This window comes from Malaclemys terrapin, chromosome 7, assembly GCF_027887155.1.
Source record: "Malaclemys terrapin pileata isolate rMalTer1 chromosome 7, rMalTer1.hap1, whole genome shotgun sequence".
NCBI lineage: Eukaryota > Metazoa > Chordata > Testudines > Emydidae > Malaclemys > Malaclemys terrapin.
This window is the reverse complement of record NC_071511.1, coordinates 127,546,985-127,569,940: the sequence shown is the minus strand read 5'-3', so window position 1 is coordinate 127,569,940 and position 22,956 is coordinate 127,546,985. Positions and strand designations below refer to the sequence as shown.

Genomic DNA, 22,956 nt, shown 5'->3' with positions numbered 1-22,956 from the left:
TTTGGTTTGGGTGGGGGCGTGTCGGGGGCAGGGTTCGGTTTGGGTGGGAGTGTATGTCGGTAGGGTTTGGTTTGGGTGGGGGATGTCGGGCAGGGTTCAGTTTGGGTGGGAGGTTGTTGGGGGCGGGGTTCAGTTTGGGTGGGGAGGTTGTCAGAGATAGGGTCCAGATTGGGCGTGGGTGTACTGAGGGTGCTTGGTTGGGCATGTCGGGAGGGGGATTGAGTCTGGGAGGAGGGTGGGTTTGAGCAGGGGCATGTGTTGAAGGGGGTTCAGTTTGGTCGGGGGTCGGTTTGAGAGGGTTTGGGCGGGCGTGGGCGGGGTCGGTTTGAGAGGGTTTGGGCGGGCGTGGGCGGGGTCGGTTTGAGAGGGTTTGGGCGGGCGTGGGCGGGGTCGGTTTGAGAGGGTTTGGGCGGGCGTGGGCGGGGTCGGTTTGAGAGGGTTTGGGCGGGCGTGGGCGGGGTCGGTTTGAGAGGGTTTGGGCGGGCGTGGGCGGGGGGGGTTGGGATATCCGCGTGTGCATTCTGGCTGAATGGAGATGTGTTGGTCGTGTCGCTCATGTGGGGCTGGACGTGTGGGGGAGGAAGGAAGCGGAGGTTGGGTTGTCCTAGGGATGTACACGGGCAGGGCCTGTATGTTTGGGGGGTGCACGTGGGGCCTGCGGGAAGTGGGTGCCCAATGTGTGGACATGTGAGCTTGGAGGAGAGGGGGTCTCCGCGAGCACAGACGGCCTCTCGGGGAGGAGATGCCAGCTCAGGCCGTGGGCTGGGTCTGGTCGGAGAAATGGGGGAAGCTGATTGAAAACACAAAATAACAGTGTCTGTGTCTGTGCCCTGCCCCCCCGTGTGCCCGGCGGGGGTGGGGCTGCCCCCCCATGTGCCCGGCAGGGGTGGGGCTGCCCCCTCGTGTGCCCGGCGGGGGTGGGGCTGCCCCCTCGTGTGCCCGGCGGGGGTGGGGCTGCCCCCCCGTGTGCCCGGCAGGGGTGGGGCTGCCCCCTCGTGTGCCTGGCGGGGGTGGCGCTGCCCCTCCTGTGTGCCCGGCGGGGGTAGAGCTGCCCCCCGTCTCTCTGGGACACAGCTCTTTGGCCATGCGCAGAGGTGCCCGGCGGGCAGTAGCAGCTCTCCCCGCACTGTTGCCACCCGCTGCCCCTCCCGGCTGGCCGTCAGGGACCGCGCTTAGCCCCCCGGCACGCGGGCGCTAGAATTCTAAGCAGACTCTCCCTGTAGTGGCAGGCAACACGCTAGATCCGGAAATTCCTGAGCGCTGGGAAGTTGGCTTTAATGTAATTACCTGAAATAAAAGAAGGGGTCAGATAATAGGAGCAAAGGTCCCTCTCTAAATTAAGGGGGAGTAAACGGAACCAGCTGCTCGGGGGCTGGGGGCTCTCGTCGTTAAACAGGGCAAGAGGCTAATGGGCCAGGCAGTTAAGTGTGACTCTTTTGGGGAAGGATTCCGGAGGCAGCGGGAAACCCAGAGGTGGAGGGGGCGGCAGAGGTGCAGCCAGGCCCGGTGAGTAGCCAGGGAACCCTGGTGCCTGGCATTGCCCTCATGGGCTGTGGGGGGGGACTGCGTCTGACACGCTGCCCCTGTCCTGTGCGGCGCATTGGTGCTGCTAGACGGTGAGGCAGGCCCCTCCGCACATGCAGCCGGGCTGCCCTGACCCCAGGTAGAGCCCAGGCTGCCCTGTTCTGTTCTGACCAGCTGGGGGACCTTGGGCAAGTCACTTCCCTTCTGCGCCTCAGTTTCCCCACCTGTAAAGTAGGGCTAATGACACTGATCTCCTTTGTAAAGCTCTGAGCTCTAGGGATGAAACACGCTAGGTAAGAACTAGGTAGTGATTGTTATTACTGGTTCCCTTCCATAACCTGTCCTGTCCCAGTGTCACCAGCCCAGCCCTGTGTCACGAGTCTGTGTATTTATGTGATATGCTCCATGATACACAGCTCCAGCTGCTGGAGTCATGTGATTACATGAGAATCTCGGCTGTCATTGAAACAACAAGTTCTAGCCTTTGTGGGTGCAGAAAAAGGCAGCACCTGGGTCGTGTTTTCCAGCTAAGGTCTCAAAACCCAGGAGGGGAATAAAACAAACCCCAAATGTATTATTGTTAAAATCTCATGATTTGGGGCCCGGCTGATGGGTTTGAATGTTTGGGTTTTAGGGATGGGGCACAGGGCGGCCATGCCAAGTGCCTGGCTCTAGTGCTAGTTGGAAATCTTCTTTTGAGCCTGGTTTTCGACGGAAAATTGGGTTCTCGTCAAAACAGTTTTTTCCTGAAAAGTGTCTGCTTTCCACAGAAAACTTCTGGGTTGCTGGTTTCTTTTGTCAAAATAATTTGGCCAAAAACTCAAAAATAAGTTGTTTGAAAACGGACATTTCTACATTTTTGGGAAAAATTTCTGAGGGTGGGAAAAAAAGAATGTTAGACCAGTGAGGCTGTGACTTACCTATGTTGTGGTGATGGGACGCTGCTCCCCCCACGGGAGCTCAGGGTCATGCCAGGGAGGATGGCACGGGGTCGTGGCAGGCGGGCGGTGTTGCTCCCCTCAGGCACTCAGGGTTAATGCAGAGGGAGACGTACTTTCCCCCCACCCAGGCGCTCGGGGTGTGTGCTGCTCCCCCCAGGGAATTGGGGTCCGGGCGCTCAGGGTTGTGGCGGGGGAGGGGCGATGCTTCCCCTAAGGAGTTCGGGGTTGTGCTGGGAGGGAACATGCTGCTCCTCCCCCAGGGGGCTTGGGGTTGTGGCGGAGTGCTGCTCAGTATTGTGGGGGGGGCGCTGCTGGCGGGGGTGTGCTCCCCCCAGGGGTGCGGGGTTGTGGCGGAGTGCTGCTCAGTATTGTGGGGGGGCGCTGCTGGCGGGGGTGTGCTCCCCCCAGGGGCGCGGGGTGGGGCGGAGTGCTGCTCAGTGTTGTGGGGGGGCGCTGCTGGCGGGGGTGTGCTCCCCAGGGGCGCGGGGTGGGGCGGAGTGCTGCTCAGTATTGTGGGGGGGTGCTGCTGGCGGGGGTGTGCTCCCCAGGGGCGCGGGGTGGGGCGGAGTGCTGCTCAGTATTGTGGGGGGGCGCTGCTGGCGGGGGTGTGCTCCCCAGGGGCGCGGGGTGGGGCGGAGTGCTGCTCAGTATTGTGGGGGGGCGCTGCTGGCGGGGGTGTGCTCCCCAGGGGCACGGGGTGGGGCGGAGTGCTGCTCAGTATTGTGGGGGGGCGCTGCTGGCGGGGGTGTGCTCCCCCGAGGGGCGCGGGGTGGGGCGGAGTGCTGCTCAGTTTTGTGGGGGGGCGCTGCTGGCGGGGGTGTGCTCCCCCAGGGGCGCGGGGTGGGGCGGAGTGCTGCTCAGTGTTGTGGGGGGGCGCTGCTGGCGGGGGTGTGCTCCCCCCAGGGGCGCGGGGTGGGGCGGAGTGCTGCTCAGTTTTGTGGGGGGGCGCTGCTGGCGGGGGTGTGCTCCCCCCAGGGGCGCAGGGTGGGGCGGAGTGCTGCTCAGTGTTGTGGGGGGGCGCTGCTGGCGGGGGCGCGCTCCCCCAGGGGCGCGCTCCCCCAGGGGCGCGGGGTTGTGGCGGAGTGCTGCTCAGTATTGTGGGGGGGCGCTGCTGGCAGGGGGGTGCTCCCCCCAGGGGCGTGGGGTTGGGGCAGAGTGCTGCTCAGTGTTCTGGGGGGGCGCTGCTGGCGGGGGTGTGCTCCCCCCAGGGGCGTGGGGTTGGGGCGGAGTGCTGCTCAGTGTTGTGGGGGGGCGCTGCTGGCGGGGGTGTGCTCCCCCCAGGGGCGCGGGGTGGGGCGGAGTGCTGCTCAGTGTTGTGGGGGGGCGCTGCTGGCGGGGGGGTGCTCCCCCAGGGGCGCGGGGTGGGGCGGAGTGCTGCTCAGTGTTGTGGGGGGGCGCTGCTGGCGGGGGGGTGCTCCCCCCAGGAGCGCGGGGTGGGGCGGAGTGCTGCTCAGTGTTGTGGGGGGGCGCTGCTGGCGGGGGGGTGCTCCCCCCAGGAGCGTGGGGTTGTGGCGGAGTGCTGCTCAGTGTTGTGGGGGGGCGCTGCTGGCGGGGGGGTGCTCCCCAGGGGCGCGGGGTGGGGCGGAGTGCTGCTCAGTATTGTGGGGGGGCGCTGCTGGCGGGGGTGTGCTCCCCCAGGGGCGCGGGGTGGGGCGGAGTGCTGCTCAGTGTTGTGGGGGGGCGCTGCTGGCGGGGGTGTGCTCCCCCAGGGGCGTGGGGTGGGGCGGAGTGCTGCTCAGTGTTGTGGGGGGGGTGCTCCCCCAGGGGCGCGGGGTGGGGCGTAGGCCCTGCTGCTGGGGGCTCTGCAGGTGGGGAGTCCCTGCAGACAGTGTCATCTGTAGGAGCCATCCATGGTGCAGGCTCAGGGGAAGTTTGCGCTTTGCCCTCTTAGGCTTGTCTAGAGCAGGCTTTGGAGACATGCTGGCTAACGAACGCTGCCGCGTGTGACAAGGCCCTGCAGACTTTGCACAGGCCACGCTGCTCTAGTGAAGGCGGAGGGGCCCCTAGCTCTGCCAGGCTTTGACTCGGCCAGCTGAGCCCATGTTAGCGTCTGTGCTGCCTTGTCTGCTCCGGCGTTTCAGCTCCGACAGGTACGAGGGTGTGTACGAACCAGCCCGCGTTGGGACTAACCTGCGTTAAGCCAAGAAAACCCACTGACCCTCCCTTGTCGGGAAACACGCAGCCATGGAAGGGGCGGGACAGTGGGGGCGTTAGCTGCAGAGCTGGACCGTGGGTCTAGTGGAGGAGGAACAGGATCGGGAGGCAGGCGACCTGTGGTCTGTTCTCAGCTCTGCCCTAGACTTTGCTGGGTGGCCTTGGATAACTCATCCCCCTTCTCTGTGCTGCGGTTCCCCATCTGTGAAATGGGCTGTGACCCTGAGCACTGTGGGGTCACACCCTGTGCACCAGTGTAACGAGCTTTGTACAAAGCTTGCCTCGTGAGGTGTCATGTGAAAACTGAAACTCGCTGGTTAGTAGCATCCTGGTGACATGTGCGTAGCAACATTATCTGTCCCGTGCTGAATTCCCCCTGGAGGCTGTTGCTAGCACCTGTTCCGGACCAGCCAGCCTGGGGCGTCCCTGTCTCCGATGCTTAGCCTACACCTAGAATTGGTGGTCTGCTAGATTCTGTGAGCAAAGCTAGGCATCTTAACATAGGGTTACCATATGTCCGGTTTTTCCCGGATATGTCCGGCTTTTCCCGGACATGTCCGGCTTTTCGGCACTCAAACCCCTGTCCGGGGGGAATTGCCAAAAAGCCGAACATGTCCGGGAAAATGCCGGCCAGGCACTTCCCCTCCCGCGGCGGCTCTGCTCCTCCCCTGACTCTTCGGCTCTGTTTAAGAGCCGAGCGCTACGGGCTTTGGGCAGCCCCCATACCTCCGGACCCTGCGCCGCCGGAGCCCGGGAGGGGAAGTGCCCGGCTGGGGGCGCAGGGTCCGGAGGCAAGGGGGCTGCCCGAAGCCCAAGCACTACCGGCTTCACGGTTTGCCGGGCAGCCTCCAGACCCTGCGCCCCCGGCTGGGCGCTTCCCCTCCCGGGCTCCAGCTGCGCTGGGGAAGCTCCGGTCGGGGGCGCAGGGTCTGGGGGCTGCCCGGCAAACCGTGAAGCCGGTAGCGCTCAGGCAGCCCTTTCCGCGTGGCTGAGAGTGGGAGGGAGGAGGGGGCAGAGTTAGGGCGGGGTTGGGGCGGAGTTGGGGCGGGGCTGGGGTGGGAAATGGGCAGGGCCAGGGCCCCGTGGAGGGTCCTCTTTTTTTATTTGTTAAGTATGGTAACCCTATCTTACCACATGTGGCCCTGTGAAAGGGAACTGGCAAATTCCTTTGCAACCCGAGTCACAGAAAAAAATCTGCTTTTAGTACTGCTCTGGCACTGTGTGAATTCAAAGTGTTACCATTAGGGTTAATTACTGCAGGAGCCACTTTTCAGAGGCTGGTGAACCACGTGTTAAACGGATGGCAGGACTTGGTAAGGGCCTACGTCAACTATATAGCGGTGTTTAGCACACTGGAACTGAGCACAAGAAACACTTGGGAATTGTGTTGTCAAAGCTCAGAGGCTGGTCTGACTATAAAAGTCTAAATATATACTTGGAGCAGCCACGTTGCCTTATTTGGGACACTGGGTAGGTGATCAAATCTCACCTGATCCCTTAAAGGTTGAAGTTATTGTTAATTGGCCTGTGCCGCACACCAAAAGGCAGTTCCAGTCTTTCATAGATCTGGTAAGCCATTACCGACCGTTGGTTTGGGGGTTCACTGACGTTGCAAAATAACAACGTATGTAAAAAGACCAAGCCAAAGTCATATGATCAAAGGCATGTCAAGAGGGTTTGCTGAGGTAAAGAAAATCTTGTGTGAAAACCCTGTTCTGGCCAGTCCAGATTTTGACAGACTGTTTGAGCTGCGCAGACACCGCAGGCATTGGCCTAGGTGCTGCACTAATGCCATTGGCGAGAGTTGCAAGAAACACCCCATTGCTTTCCGAAGCCAGAAAGTGACCCCCCAGAACAGAATTATTCTGTCACAGAAAGAGAATGCTACGCCATGGTGTGGCAGGTTAACCACTCCAGCCCGATGGCTTTCAAAAGAAATTCAGGGTCCTAAGTGATCTCTGTCCATTAGTATGTCGTATAAAAGTAAAGGCTTATGGTGAGGGGGTGTGGCCTCCCTCCAAGATTGACAGGGAGGGACCTGCGCCCACCCGTTGGTGCACGAAGCCAGGACACCTGCGCCCGCTCCGCTGGAAGCTGAGGGGTGGGACAGGAAGTATAGAAGGTTGGCCTTGCAGCTCAGTTGGGATGGAGCCGCCGGAGGAGCCAGACACTTCCCGCCTGCTGCTGGAGCAGGAGCCCAGAGTGGACCTCTGCAGCGCTGAGGACTCACCAGATCTGCCAGACTTGCCGGCTGACCAGGACACCAAGGAGCTGCTGGCGGTGTATCCTGGGGAGACTGAGGATGACACTGAGATCCATGTACCTCACGAGGGGAGAGAAGGAAGTAGCCCAGGCTTGTTCTTCTAGTGATGTCCCTGTGGGTGCTCCACTTCAGGTGCTGGTGCATCCCTGCATCTTCGCTCAGAGAGTTTCAGCAGCAGCGCCCGTGCAGGTCGCGGTGCCTGTCTCGCGGTGCCATTGGTGCCTCATCTAGCGCATGTGCGACCTGACCTCCTCAGTTCCTTCTCAACTGTCCCTGGCCTGAGATGGAGTCCCAGCAACCCTGCAAAGATAGATAGTACTACTGTTCAGATAGTGTTACGGTAATTTAGATAGCATATGTTTTAGTTATTAGCTAGTTACTTACTGTGACGTTCCCCTGGTGTTATCTGGACCGGTGATCTGCTCGGTCACTCCAATCCTTGACTCTGGGAGCCAGCCTTACCCTGCTCCGCTGTGAGAACCCCCACCCCTGGGCTGTTCACACACAGCCTCTGGCATGTAAACTGCTTGGATTGTGCAAGCGAGTGACACTAGCCAATATCTCCGGTCCCAGACACAATCCTAGGAACCTCCATCTTGCAGTGTCCAGTTGTGCCCGCTGGACGCTGCAAGGTTATATGAGTTTGTCAATTTAACAAAGAAATTGATATGCACCAGGCTTGTTATCCCAAGGGGAGTCTCTGACAGGCTTCAAACCAAACGCACTGCTTCAGGTAGAATAAACCAACAGATTTATTAACGACAAAGATAGATTTTAACTGATTATAAGTCAAAGCACAAGAAGTCAGATTTGGTCAAATGAAATAAAAGCAAAATGCATTCTAAGCTGCTCTTAACACTTTCAGTGCCCTTACAAACTTAGATGCTTCTCACCACAGGCTGGCTGGTTGCCCTTCAGCCAGGCTCTCCCCTTTGATCAGCGCTTCAGTCGCTTGATGGTGATGTGTGTAGGTGGAGGTGGAAGAGAAAGGAAGAGTATGGCGAAGTCTCTCCCTTTTATCATGTTCTTTCTTCCCTCTTGGCTTTGCCCCCCCCCCCTCAGGGTCAGGTGAGCATTACCTCATCGCAGTCCCAACCTGACCAAGGGAAGGGGGGTGACTCACTCGAGAGTCCCACAGATCCTTTGTTGCTGCCTAGGCCAGCGTCCTTTGTTCCTGTGAGTCTGGGCTGGGTTTGTCCCATACATGCCCTGATGAGGTGTGAACTACCCTTCTGCTCCAGGAGAGTTTTGCCTGGGCCTGTTTTAAGCCATGAAGACACATGTTCAGCCTCATAACTGTTATACATGAAATTACAACCTATAACATCACTATAACAACAATGATCAGTGCACCATGAGCCTTCCGAAGACACCCAGTGTGACAAACTTTGCATTGGACACCACACAGTCATTTTACAAGGATGAATATGGGGGTGTAGGGTGTTCCCCCGAGGTACAGAACCTCGCACTTACCTTTCTTTCTTCAGTCTCAAAAAAAATTAAAAAAAAGAAATCTGTAGACTAGGTAGGATAATGGCAGTGAACTGGAAAAAATGCCTGGTTCACCCGGCTTCAAACACTGCATGACATGCAGGGAAGTGGTTCCAGTGTCGGATGGACACTTGCAGTGTGTTTGTTGTGTGGGTGAGTTGCACATCCCTTAGAAGTGCGCTCACTGCAGCAACCTCAAAGCCCAGAGACCTTAGGCTTAAACTCATCCTGATGGAAAAGTAGCTCTGGCCAGCTTTGGACCCAGGACAACAGACCCCACCGGGAATAGCTCACTGGAGACCTTTCCATCGAACTCAGCTAAGGCTCATTCCCCAAAACAATCATCGAGGAAGCAAGCTTCTAATTCGCCTCGCAGAGAGCAGAGCAAGAGAAAGCATTCTCCAACCAGGTCACCCTCCTCAGTGCCGCTCAGCACACACGAGGCACTGGGGTCCTCCAGCGCCGCCCACACAGTGGCCTCTGCCGATCCCCAGCGCTTCAGTGCAGAGTTGAGAGGCAAGACCGAGCCTATCTCCTCCTCCATGGCACTGTCAACGCTGCTGAAGGAGACGGCGCAGAGACCCACACTCTGACGCCCCCTCCGACGCCGACACAACAGCGGTGCCACCAGCACCAACTGCTACACCAATGAAGTGCCGGCACCAACCTCCTCGGCACTGAAGCTGCCAGCACCGCACCGTTTCCTCCACTAGAAGGATCTGTTGGTGTCCTCAACATGGGAGTCCCCACTCCTGGGCGCTGATGTCTCCCCGGTGCGCGCAGGACCAGAGTGCCCCTTGTCACCAGTAGTTCCCACAAGGGAGGGTGTTTCCCTCGCACCATTCCTCTCCTGTCAGATTGTGGTGCAAGTTAATTCTAAAAGCCGTAGATGTCACTAGTAAAGTGTGTGGTGTCTCTGACCATATCATTTCTGAGCTGCAGATGCTGTCTGGAGGTTATGAACCACACAAACAAACAAAGCATTACATGGTGCTAAAATCGCTATACAGCCTTTTCCTAGAAATTCCATTTGCTAATCTGACCAAGACCTCTTCTTCCAATGTTTGAAAGGCAGATATAGGGCTGCCCCTCCATACTGAATACCCATTGTCACTTTGTGGTGAATCCTCCCTTTGATCTAGCTGCCGTGTTCCTAAATAGAAATCGTTGTTCTGGGGGCGAGATCTTTAATGACTTGTGAATACTCTACCTTTGGGTGGCTGCTCTTGGCTTTTCTGAGGCTGGATTGACGTGACTCTTTTATCCAGCACACTTGATTTCATTGCGTCTTGTGTGTAGAACCAGAAGTAATCCAAGCCTGGCAGACATTTCTCCTGCTGTAAAGACGTTACAATTGCTAAAGTCACACATTGATTTTTAAAGTGCCTTGCCTAAGTTTGAACCATGTAAAATAGTGATGGAAAAGACCCATTATTCAGTCCATCGTGGTGCCAAAGCAGGAGAGTTCCTGACAGTTCTTTCTCAGAGGGCTTGATCTAATTTAGTTTTAAATCTATATGTCCAGTTTCGGGTTCCTGTAGCATCCATTGCTGGCGTAGCTAAGAACTTTCCATGACATTAGATTTGCAAGATGTCCCTAGTGAATGGTATGGAGTCTTCTGTTGTTTCCCTCCCCTGGATAAATGAAGACAGTTCCACAGGCTCTCACAGAGGCTTTCCTGATATTGAAGCTCAATGTTTCTTTTTTTTACTTTCATCTCATTACTCCTAGTAATGTTCCCTTTTATTCTGCTAAATAAATCTTCTTCCTCGATGGTGTTTAACCCTTCATAGATTTGCGTCAAGTCCCCTGACTTACCACTTAGCCAAGCTAGACACATTTGGCATTTTCCAGCTTCCCTCAGGAAGCAGTTCCTTGAGTCCGCTGAGCCTTTCTGTTGCTTTTCTTGGGACTCCAGCCAGTCAGTGTCTTTCTGATGATGTGGTGCCCAGAACTAACGGCAGAGCCACGCCACCTGCCCTCCCTGTGTCAGGATGCCCATTCCCGCCTCACTCCAGGATGTCCTCTGGGCTCTTGCAGCCAAAATCACATTGCTCTCTCTTGCTGCTGTGTCATGTTACGGATTCATGAGTAACATGCTTTCCTTCACTTCTAGGCCGTTCTATGATCCCTGCTTCCCAGACATCTCCCTCCCACTGAACACCTGCCTGTCACATTCCCTTCCCCAACTGGGTGAGCTGTAGTTTCCAAGCTGGTTTTCACTCTATTTCCTGCCCCGGCTCTAATCTCAGGTAACGTTGTTCTTTTTGTCACTGATGTTCATAGAACCTCCCCACCCATCATCACTTGTGATTACATTAGTGTGCCATTCCCGCTCTGTCCAGATCAGTAACGAAGGGGTCAAGTGACATCAATCCCTGCAGCACTTCTCCCAAACTGCCATCCATGTCTGTTAACATAACCCTTTGTTTGATCTTTCAGCTAGTTTTCAACCCATGGGACAGTGCTTTCATCCAAGCCCGTCTAAATGAGCTTTTCAATTCAGTTCTTGAGAGTGTCCGTCCCTTACTAAATATCTGCCATCCCCGGGGACCACTGTGTTTGTAACTCGCTTGTAGAAAGTATAGTCCCATTGGTGCCAGCTGTTCGTGGTCTGTTCACGGAATGGTCAGGGATTTAAGAACATTATCCCAAATGCTGTACGAAACACCACTAAGGACAGCCTCTGCCCCTAGCAGCTTGCACTCTAAAGACACAGATAAGACAAGACATACTGCAAGGTCCCTCTTTCGTACATCCCTTGCTTACGAGCCGCTGGAGTGGAGCAGGTGTTGGAGTGGCATAGGTTACGGTTTGATTTGTGGGCAGCGCAGAGAAACGTGTCTCTAGAAGGGACCTGACAGAGGAGAGAGACTTTTGGCTATAGGGCATTTACAATTACAAGTCTGCTGGTAGGCTGACCACCAGGCCCCAGTTAGTCCCAATTTTTTCTTGTCACTCTGTGTGGTACTGGGCATCCATCTTGCATGGTGTGAAATTGACCCCTGTGCTGAAGGATTGTGCATCACAAGTCTGCTGGGGCTTGGCTGGGATGTCCGTGGTGCATAGATCTCGTGTGGGCTCTCTTCATGGGGATGATTTGGCACACAGTACTTCAGTGTGCTCTCCTCTCCCCACTGCTTTAAGCACTCACCAGAACCTGGTGCCTCGGGCCACAGAAAACAAAACTTGCCCGTTTGTCCCTGGGCATCATGGGCAGTGGACTGGCAGCAGGTGCCCCCTCTGGATTCGGGATGTGTATTGTATGCGAGAGCTCGGAGGTGGAAGGTAGAGAAGGATGGAAATAGTCTCTATGAGCATTGGGTGCAGCTGCTGTTCTGGGGGAGTCCGAGGACAGAGCACTGATCTCACAAAGAGAAGCCAGGAGTCACGCAGACTTACACAGCAGTCTGACATGTTCAGATTTAGAATTTCCACCCCTCTGCTGCGGGGTGCTGCCCCCTGTTCAGTGGGATATCTCAGAGCACTTGACAGACAGTAATCAGTAACACCTTACAACATCCCTGTGTGGTCCGGCTGCCAGCTCCTGGTCTTCCGACTTCCCTGCGAAGTATCTACATGCCTATTGCCCTGTTATCTACCCGTAGTGATCGGAAGAGTAGTGAGCAAGCTCCCAGCTCCTCCTGCTGCAGGGGAGCGTTTGGCACTTCAGGTGCAGTTTGCTCCATGCCTTGAACAAACTGGTACGTCCCGACATGATCAGGAGCACGTGGAGGAGAGGGGTCAGTGCTCGGGGAGGGGAATGAGGCAGGGACTGTCCCAGTCCATGAGCAGCCTGAGCAAAGGAGCCGTCTGGGTGTGGCCCGGCAGATGCCTAGAAGACGAGGTGAGGGACAGAGTTACTCCCAGCTCCTTGCTGTAGTTCCTGTCTGATTCTTGCCTTCTTATTCTCATTCCAGTTACTACATTGATGGCCGAGTGGCCAAAGTGACGGACTTCCTGAAAACACGCCTGTTAGACACGCTCTCTGACCAGATCAGGAAAATCCAGAAAGTGCGTGAGTGCCAAGGGGCTGCGCGGGGTGAGAGGGCGACCCAGCTCTAGCGGCAGTGGCTCAGCGCACTGGAGTTGGCACAGGCTTCTGGTCGGGGCCTGCACACGTGGTCCGAATTGTGCACGTTTGGGCTCAGGAATAGTGTTCAGCAGTGGACATGGCTGGGGGAGACGGGGACTTGGTCTTGGCTGTTCCTGGGTCCGGCATGTTTTCAGTTGTCAATCACCTGACTCTCGACGGGGAGGTCAGGCAGCCCCTGTGCAGGTAAACAGGGCTGCGAGCCAAGCCAGGTGGTGGTCATGGGGGCTGGCAGCTACCAGACTCTGACTGGGAAACCTGACCAAGGAGCCGTGCCACTGAACTCCCAGCTAACGAATGGGAACCAGCCAGGGCTGATCGGGGGGTGGCAGCTGACTAGCCCCCAGGTGTGACATGCTGAGTGTGGCCTGTGGACAGGAGGTAACTTCGAGGAGCAGACTGTGACTGGACTGGGCACAAGGGTACCTGGAAATGCAGGGGGAGGATTCTTGGGGCCCATGCAATGTTGGGGTAGTGAGTGGGGACTGCAGCAGGCGAAGGAGCGAGTGGCAAAGCCAAACTTATTTAAATCGGCCGCTCTCGCGACTTGCCTCCCGAGTCCCTGAAAGAAGCAGCATTGAAACACTGAGATACTGTGTTTAACAGACCACTACGTGTGAGCGGGGGATAGTCCCACTATTGTGGGGAGCGTTCCTGGCTTAGCGAAAGGATCTGAGTCCTCGCTCCCACGCCCTTTACCCAGGGGCCTGCCTGCCTGCAAGGGCTCCCCTTCCACCCTGGGGTGGCCACGTCCCTGACCCACTGAGCCCTGCATTACGTTCAAACCACATACGATTTATTAAACAGCAAGAAAAATATGGAAAAATGGAAAAGGCTAAAGGAAAACAAGACCCCGCCCTGTGGGCACGGGGACGGCACAATCAGCGTCTCTGGGCCGTAAGGAAAGCCCCCAGTCTGCTCCTCACACGTCGCAGGCCCCCTGTCCAGGCCCTGGCCATGCTGTGGTGACACCGCGGGTCAGACTCTGCTCTGGGGGTGGCCACACGCCCTCAGGCTCTACGTGACAGGACAGGACCCTTCTCCCATCATTAGCCCCCCTGTCGGGGTCACAACCCCCCCTGAATCCAGCCTGCTAGATCTCTTCTCTGGCAATGTCTCCCTGCGCTGGGCCCTCTGCCCAGGGCCCCTCTCTCTCTCCCCAGCTACTCGCTGTGCTCAGCTGCAGGAGCACGTGCGGCTCGGCCGGCGTCCGGTCCCCGGCTCCGGCCGGCGTCCGCTCCGCGGCACGGCCGGCGTCCGCTCCGCGGCTCGGCCGGCGTCCGGTCCCCGGCTCCAGCCGGCGTCTGCTCCACGGCTCGGACGGCGTCTGTTCCGCGGCTCGGCCGGCGTCTGGTCCCCGGCTCCGGCCGGCGTCTGCTCCACGGCTCGGCCGGCGTCTGCTCCGCGGCACGGCCGGCGTCTGTTCCGCGGCTCGGCCGGTGTCTGGTCCCCGGCTCCGGCCGGTGTCTGTTCCGCGGCTCCGGCCGGTGTCTGGTCCCCGGCTCCGGACGGTGTCTGGTCCCCGGCTCCGGCCGGTGTCTGCTCCGCGGCACGGCCGGCGTCTGTTCCGCGGCTCGGCCGGTGTCTGGTCCCCGGCTCCGGCCGGTGTCTGGTCCCCGGCTCCGGCCGGTGTCTGCTCCGCGGCTCCGGCCGGTGTCTGGTCCCCGGCTCCGGCCGGTGTCTGTTCCGCGGCTCCGGCCGATGTCTGGTCCCCGGCTCCGGCCGGTGTCTGGTCCGCGGCTCCGGCCAGTGTCTGCTCCGCGGCTCGTCCGGTGTTTGCTCCGCGGCTCGGCCGGTGTCTGCTCCGCGGCTCGGCCAGTGTCTGGTCCCCGGCTCCGGCCGGTGTCTGCTCCGCGGCTCGGCCGGTGTCTGCTCCGCGGCTCTGGCCCCACAGCTCCAGGCTCCAGCCCTGGCTCCCCGTCGGGGTGGCTGGTCTGCGCTGCCCCAGCTCCCGCTCCTGTGGCTCAGAGCTGCTGCTCTGCATCCAGCCCGGCTCTGGCTTCTGGGCTGCTGCTCTCCCCTTAGCTCTGCCCTACTGCGGCTCAGGCAGCCCCAGCTCACACCGAGGATGGGCCCCCAGGCTCCTGGCTCCCCCATTGGCCTGCCTGCCCTGTCAATTATGTTGACCTGGAGTGTAGGCCTCTCTCCATTGGCCCTGGGAACTGTCAGTCTCAGGATTCTGATTTATTTTCAGGTCTTCCCCTTTCTTTTGGTATTGCGAGAGGCCAACCAAAAAACCCCCCTGAGTTTCAGTGAAGGACCAACGGCCCCGTATACATGGGGGGGGCAAGGGGAGCCCAGAGCAGGGCCGCCCATCTCCAGAGCTCCTAACCACACCGAGCAAAGAGCAGGGCCTTGGTCTCGACACACCTGGCAGCACCTGGGAAGTGGAGGCCGGGGGCTTCCGAAAACAGATCAGGCCAGACAAAAAGCTGAGCTCTCCCTTTGATCCAAGTGCATGTTTGTGACCAAGGGAAAACAGGGGGTCGCAGTTCCACGGGGCCAGGCTAGTGCTGTGATTTGGTAGCAAGGGTGTGATTAACGCAGTTCCAGCAGTTACCGCAAGCATGATTCCAGCACAAGTGACCCTGGTCATTCTGAGCAGCCATTTGTTTTCTCCCTGGCAGTCATGTGGTGACTGACTATGCTATAAACCCCGGCTATCCTCTATCTGCTGTGTCCGAATCTACAGCACTGATTGGCTAGCCTGAGTCTCAGGAAATATTCCTGTCCGTGCTAGGCGGGCAGACAGGGCTACAGCGTGCTAGCAATGGCTGTGCGGGAAACGTGTGTTGAGCAAGGGAGCTAGCCGGCTTCAGCTGTAGTGTGGACAGGGCTACAGCGTGCTAGCAATGGCTGCGCGGGAAACGTGTGTTGAGCAAGGGAGCTAGCCGGCTTCAGCTGTAGTGTGGACAGGGCTTTAGCGCTGCATGCTCAGTTGCGAGCCCCACAATAAAAACAGGACATCTTCAAATGGGAGACTCTCAAGAAGGGGCTACGCACTTGATAAAGGGACTGGAGGACGTGTTGTCTCTGTTCTGTCTGGGTTTTTATACCACTCGTCACTGCTCTGCCTGACTATCGCCGTTCTTGTCTGGAGAGTCTGTAGCGGGGCCACAGGAAAGGGACTTGAGGGGCTATGCAGCGAAGTGGGAGGGACAGTCGCTGACCATGTCAAGAAATAACCCTGGCGTGCTCCTGCCCCTGGAGGGGTTGGTGCTGAGAGCCCATGCAAGGGCACAAGGAGCGCAGCAGGCACCGTATGGATCACCAGGACGCTGGGCTGGGCGCAGGCAGGGAGGGTGAATGGCTGTGCCGGCTGTGGGTGCAGGGAGGGGCTCGTTCCCTCTTCGCTAGGGAAGGCTGCAGGGGGCCGTCAGAGGGAACAAATGGCCACATGGAGTGAGAACGTCAAGGGAGGCATTTTCAGAGGTGGGAAACGGGATCCAAACCTGAAGAACCGGGGTGTCACCGGAGAGCTTGGGCAGTGTCGCATGCCATTACAGCTGCCCCCGCATTGCTCCTCTTGCAGCGTGAGCAGCCACTGGGAGTAGGCGCAGGGCCCTGGGAACGCCGGCAGGGACAGGGACTCGCAGGGACCTGACTCTCGGGAAGCCTGGAGGAGCTGCTGGGGCGGGGGGAAGAGTCCTGTGGGAATTCCAGCGCAGCTGAGAGCTCCCGGAGCTGGGCGCTAATGGGCTGCAGCTTCACTGGGAGTGAGTGCATCCTGCCGGCTGATTAGCACAGCTGGGCTCAGACACTCTCCTGTTTTATTGCTTCCTCTCTGCTCAGGAAGGTGGCGGGCTTAGATAATTATAGGCAGAATGCCAGCACCTCTGGGCCTTCCGTCAGGGACGCTGACTCTCACAGGCTGCGAGAGAAGCACCTCAGCGCTGGCGTCCTTAACCTATTCCTGGGATCCCAGTCCAGCCACATGCTGCATCCGCCCACAAATGCTCCTGGTTCCTTGGAGTTTGCAAACATCTAGTGACCACAGTGCTCAGGGCCCTGCCTGGAGGAGCTGGGAAATCTGGAGAGAGGGCTCTGTGCCGGGCATGGGAGGGGAGCTCCTGGCTGTCTGACATGTCCATCACACCTCGCATCTCTTAGGGGTTTGTACGGATACTCCCAGGAGTGCCTTAGCCCAGGGCTGGCGGGACTTCTCCAACTCTATCCTTGAGGGTAGCGTGTGGGGTAGAGAGCGAGCCGGCCCCTGGAAGGGGTCCCCCCGCCGACTCTAAACGCTTCCCATCCACTCCAACCAAGCAGCTTCTGTGCGGCCGCTGCACTGACTCTTCTCTGGACCCCGGGCGCCCCGGCTTTCCTTTCCTGGCTCCCTGCTCTGCCTTCGGCTCAGGGCTGAGACAGAAGCTCCATTTCTGGGGGCTCTTGTGCTCCAGCGCCTGCCACAAGGCTCTGGCACCCTGGGATTTGGGACCTAAGCACCTGGGGGGGTTTCGTAAACTATGTGCAGCCTCCATTCCTGTCACCTCGGTGCCATCCCAGTCTTGGAACTCCAGTAACGGCATGTTCGCGGCTGGCTGGTGCCTGGGCTGGGGCGCTCCGGTGCACCCTGCTAGCGGAGCTGTTAGCGTCTCTTGCCTTCGGGCTCAGCGTTCCCGGGCTGCGAGCATCTCCCTCGACACACAGGGACCTTCCTCTCTGGGCAGAGTCTGGTGTCTCAGGGGGAAGAAAGGCTGCTCAGAGGCTTCAAGCCCTGCCAGCATGGCACCTCCTCTCAGCTCAGACATGAGCAGGGTGAGGCCGGGCGTCCCTGGCGCTGCAGAGGGCACGTGCCCCACAGGCCTGCTGGTGATGCAGCACAGAGCCAAACTGTGTCCCCCACCTTGTAAACCAGCTTCATGGGCAGCCGCCCCGAGTCCTGGCCAGGTGGGGGCGGGCAGTATGCCAGCAGCAGAAGGGGGGAAGCTAAAGAGAGAGTCAAGGCCTGAGGAAATGCTGCTCTCTCGCTGTTTGATCTGTGATGGCAGGAAGCTCTGTCCGTGGGGGCTTTGACTGTGTGACTCAACCAGCCTTTTTGTCTCCTTTGGGCCCAGCTGAGCAGAACTTCTCCCGTTGTGGCACATGATTTGTGCTGTGCTGGAGGGGGGGGGGTTACGCTGAAAAGCAGGCGGAGTGAGATGCTCTGAGGGGCCTGCAGGAGGGTGGTGTGTAGCTTGGTGAGCTGAGACAGGAGGTTGCTCAGGCATGGGGTAGAGCCTATGGAAGGAGACGCGGGGAGCAGGGCTGGGCGGCGATGGAGGAAGGGGTGCAGTTACCTGGAAGGTGAGAGCAAGGACAAAAAGAGACGCGGAGGCAGCGCAGGGACCCAGAAGGGCGGGGGGGGGAGGGTGACATGGTTGGAGCAGCAGCAGGATGTGTGAGAGACGGGAAAGCCCTGCAGGGAGAACATGGGAAATTTCTGGAGGGGGGGGTATGAAAAGCATGTATGACTCAGTTTCCCCATTCACTTTTGTACTGCTACCAAAGGGGTTAATTTCTTTCCAGAGACGGGGGGTTAAATGATGAATTGACCAGGTGTGGATCATGCCAGGTTGGTATGAATGGACGAACAATACTGTGAGCATGTGAATGACGTTACCATGGAGACAGCCAGCCCAGAGGATCTGTTGGATGTGGATGGACAATTACCTGTGTGACCACAGCCCGTCCCCTACCTGAACCCGTGTGTACACATGAAAACAGCGGGACGTAAGACCAAGGACCAAGCCCAAGGCATTAGGAAGGGGGACAGGAATCCAGCTCTCCGGCGCTCCCAGCAGAGTAAGGCCAGGGAGGTTAGTTGCAAGCAGGCCACCTGCCTGCCCGTCCAGCGCACCATCGGGCTGCCTAACTGAGCAAAGAGAAACTGGCCATTTCCACTCACTGTCCCTAACTACTGAAGTCCAGCTGACCCATAAACACGGTCATGCTTGGAAAAGTCTGCCCTGGGTCGCTGCAAATGCCTGCTGGCTGGCTGGTTCCCAGGAGGGGCAGGCTCCAAGCCTGCTGAAAGAGCCCTGGTGAGACCAGAGGTGCTGGGGCCAGGAACCCAGGCGTGGAGTGCCGGAGCAGGGTACGTCTATACAGCATTCTGGGGCCTCCCAGCCTCCCCCTGAAGCCTGGCTTGACAGACCTGGGCTAGTGGGGCTCTACCTGGAGCTAGCCGTGTGGCCAGCGCGCTGAAGGTGCCGCTAGGGCTCTGGCGTCCGCGCCCTCCCTAGGCTTCGGAGCCCAAGCTCACGCCTGAGCTGGCATGTCAAGGCACTGTCTACACAGCTGTTTCTAGAGCGCTAGTCTGTCACCCCAGGTTGGGATGCTCGCTCCCGCAGGCTCCAAAACGCTGTGTAGACGTATCTGGGGGGGCCCAGGGCCTAATGCAGCGGTTCCCAAACTGTGGGTCGCAGCACGTGGGGTCACAGTGATTCTTAGTGTGCAGAGGGCGTCATTTTGCGCCGCACAGCATGACCTCAATGTATGGAGCGTGCAAGGTCATCTCCATGAGGCGTGAGGCCGTGCTATGAAGAGGAAGCTATTTTGCTCTTCAAAATGACGTCCTCCGTGTTCAAATGGGGCAGCGCTGTCACCAAGTCTGCAAGCCTCTGGCCTAGCATTAAAAAGGGGAGGCTCTCTGAGAGGCACAGCGTAACCTGCAGATACGTGACTCCCTGCTGGGGCTCGGCTAGTCTCGAGAACAGCTGCCTAGGGCCCAATCCTGCATTGGTGTGAATCTGTGGCTGCAATGGAATGAGAACAATGCACAATCCGGAGTCTGCCAGCCAGGGACAGTAACACCCCAGGAATTCCAAGAAAACATGGGAGAGCAGGTTTGACACTGACGGAGTTGGCGGATGTGATTGCAGAGCCAGTGGCCGTTATCTTTGAAAACTCGTGGCGATTGGGGGAGTTCCCGGATGACTGGAAAAAGGCTAATGTAGTGCCCATCTTTAAAAAAGGGAAGAAGGAGGATCCGGGGAACTACAGGCCAGTCAGCCTCACCTCAGTCCCTGGAAAAATCATGGAGCAGGTCCTCAAGGAAACCATTTTGAAGCACTTGGAGGAGAGGAAGGTGATCAGGAACAGTCAGCATGGATTCGCCAAGGGCAAGTCATGCCTGACCAACCTGATTGCCTTCTCTGATGAGATAACTGGCTCTGTGGATATGGGGAAAGTGGTGGATGTGATATATCTTGAATTTAGCAAAGCTTTTGATATGTATCAGGGGGTAGCCATATTAGTCTGTATCCACAAAAAACAACAAGGAGTCCAGTGGCACCTTAAAGACTAACAGATTTATTTGGGCATAAACTTTTGTGGGTAAAAAAACCTACTTCTGCATCTCCTTGTTGCTTTTGATATGGTCTCCCACAGAATTCTTGCCAGCAAGTTAAAGAAGTATGGATTGGATGAATGGACTATAAGGTGGGTAGAAAGCTGGCTAGATTGTCAGGCTCAACAGGTAGTGATCAACTGCTCAGTGTCTAGTTGGCAATCGGTATCAAGCGGAGTGCCCCAAGGGTCGGTCCTGAAGCCGGTTTTGTTCAACATCTTCACTAATGATCTGGATGATGGGATGGATTTTACCCTCAGCAAGTTCACAGATGACACTAAGCTGGGGGGAGAGGTAGATACACTGGAGGGTAGGGATAGGGTCCAGAGTGACCTAGACAAATTGGAGGATTGGGCCAAAAGAAATCTGATGAGGTTCAACAAGAACAAATCCAGAGTCCTGCACTTAGGAAGGAAGAATGCCATGCACTGCTACAGACTGGGGACCGACTGGCTAAGCGGCAGTTCTGCAGAAAAGGACCTGGGGATTACAGTGGACGAGAAGCTGGATATGAGTCACAGTGTGCCCTTGTTGCCAAGAAGGATAATGGCATATGGGCCTTTATTAGTAGGAGCATTGCCAGCAGATCGAGGGAAGTGATTATTCCCATCTATTCGGCATTGGTGAGGCCACATCTGGAGTATTGCGGCCAGTTTGGGGCCCCCCATTACAGAAAGGATGTGGACAAATTGGAGAGAGTCCTGCGGAGGGTAACGAGAATGATTAGGGGGCTGGGGCACATGATTTACGTGGAGAGGCTGAGGGAACTGGGATTATTTAGTCTGCAGAAGAGGAGAGTGAGGGGGGATTTGATAGCTGCTTTCAACTACCTGAAAGGGGCTTCCAAAGAGGATGGATCTAGACTGTTCTCAGTGGTACCTGATGACAGGACAAGGAGCAATGGTCTCAAGTTGCAGTGGGGGAGGTCTAGGTTGGTGTAACGATGCTGGTTCTGAAGGGACCCAACTGAGAGCGCCAATTCAGGACTAATTGCTTAAAACAGGGCAGTTACAGCCTAAGGCTGGGTTTTTTCCACCTCTAAGGCAAACCAAACCAGCCAGACTAAGAGGACTTTGGTCTCACCCCACTGGCTAACCACAAGTCACACAAGCAATTCCCTTAGATACTCCAGTTTCCCAGTATTACCACCAGTGCCACTCGTTATGGGGACAAATGGTTATGAAAACCAATATCCCAGTGAAAGAAAAAGGTTCTCTTGATCCCAAAGGACCAAGCCCCAGACCCAGGTCAATACAAATCAGATCTTACTCACAAATCACGCTGTTGCCAATCCTTTAGAATCTAAAATCTAAAGGTTTATTCATAAAAGGAAAAAGATAGAGATGAGAGCTAGAATTGGTTAAATGGAATCAGTTACATACAGTAATGGCAAAGTTCTTGGTTCAGGCTTGTAGCAGTGATGAAATAAACTGCAGGTTCAAATCAAGTCTCTGGAATACATCCCCAGCTGGGTTGGGTCATTCAGTCCTTTGTTCAGAACTTCAGTTTGTAGCAAAGTCCCTCCAGAGGTACGAAGCAGGATTGAAGACAATATGGAGATGAGGCATCAGCCTTTTATAGTCTTTTCCAGATGTAAGAACACCTCTTTGTCCTTACTGTGGAAAATTACAGCAAAATGGAGTCTAGAGTCACATGGGCCAGTCCCTGCATACTTTGCTGAGTCTGAAGGCATATTTACCTTCTCTCAATGGGTCAGTTGTATAGCTGATGGTCCTTAATGGGCCATCAAGCAGGCTAGGCAGAGCTAACACCAACTTGTCTGGGATGTCTCCCAGGAGCATAGCATAAGTTTGAAATACAGACAGTATAGAGCCAATATTCACAACTTCAACTACAAAATTGATACACACATATAGACAGCATAATCATAACCAGCCAACCATAACCTTGTCTTAGACACCCCATTTGACCCTCTTTATACACAGGACCATGGTTGCAACAATGATCTATATGGTCCCAGATTATATCAATAATGTCACAGTTGGATATTAGGAAAAACTATTTCACTAGGAGGGTGGTGAAGCACTGGAATGCATTACCTAGGGAGGTGGTGGAATCTCCTTCCTTGGAGGTTTTTAAGGCCCGGCTTGACAAAGCCCTGGCTGGGATGATTTAGTTGGGGTTGGTCCTGCTTTGAGCAGGGCGTTGGACTAGATACCTCCTGAGGTCCCTCCCAACCCTGATAGTCTATGATTCTATCTCAGCTTGCAGAGGTCCTGCCAGAGCAATCCGAGTCCCCTGCTCTGGAGCTCCGTGCCTGTGCTGCATAAAGGAAGGACAGAGCAGCACGCAGCAAAGGACTCGCTGTCAGCACAGAGGCACTCCGCCCTCTTGTGCCGAGATTGGCTTCAGCAGCACCGACCCTTCCACCAGCAACACTAGCTCAGAGCTACCCCAGCATGACTGCAAGCAGCCTCCAATGCCCCCTGCTTGCCTCTGTCCACCTCAGTACCGCAGTGCATCAAGCCTGCCTCAAAAGGCTCAGTACAGAGACACTTATCACCAAAACAAGCAACTTCGAAGACTTCAGCTTCCTCTTCAGCATCGGCAGGGCTGGTACCACCCGAGGCATCCTTTATGTCACAGGAGGAAATCAGGATTACTCTTGAGCCAGAGTCACCTATTGTACAAGCCTCTCCTGCCTCAGTTTCCCCATGATTTTCAGTGCCACAGTGGACAAAAATACCAGTCATGAAAATTGCCTTAAGCTCTCCTGCTCCTGGCACAATGGAGCCTACTGCTCCTCATCAAGTTATTTCACCTCGCAGAGCAGCTCCTTCAATTCAGTGCTGTTCTTTGGCTTCTGCAGCAGATAAGGCTAGTAGGCAGCTCTCTCCTATCCCAGCTAAGAGATGTACACACCACAGAACCACCCTTCTCGCGTTTCTCCAGTTAGGAGCCGCTCACATGATATTCAGTTACCTCCATAGATGTGAGCACCCTGGAATTCTACGCTTTATGCCCATGGATACCAGTCCTGGCCTTTCTGGCCTCCTTGGCATAGTTTGGGTAACAATTTCTGGCTAACTTTGCTTTGAGGGGCAGTTTCCCTACAACAGGCTGTCTGCAGTCAGCCTGTTCTCCACAGAAATCAGTGGCACACACCCACAATGGACACGTTGCCTCTTCCGATGAGGC

General features: G+C 56.7%; 1 protein-coding gene across 5 annotated transcripts in view; it reads left to right on the top strand.

Annotated features, from left to right (window-relative positions):
* Nucleotides 1–22,956, top strand: part of HPSE2 (heparanase 2 (inactive)) — a 279,034-nt gene that overhangs the window by 213,879 nt on the left and 42,199 nt on the right. For all 5 annotated transcript variants that reach the window (XM_054034870.1, XM_054034869.1, XM_054034871.1 and 2 more), the window contains one exon: nucleotides 12,295–12,388. In XM_054034870.1, the coding sequence (XP_053890845.1) occupies nucleotides 12,295–12,388 (94 nt within the window). The remainder of the gene's footprint in view (nucleotides 1–12,294; nucleotides 12,389–22,956) is intronic.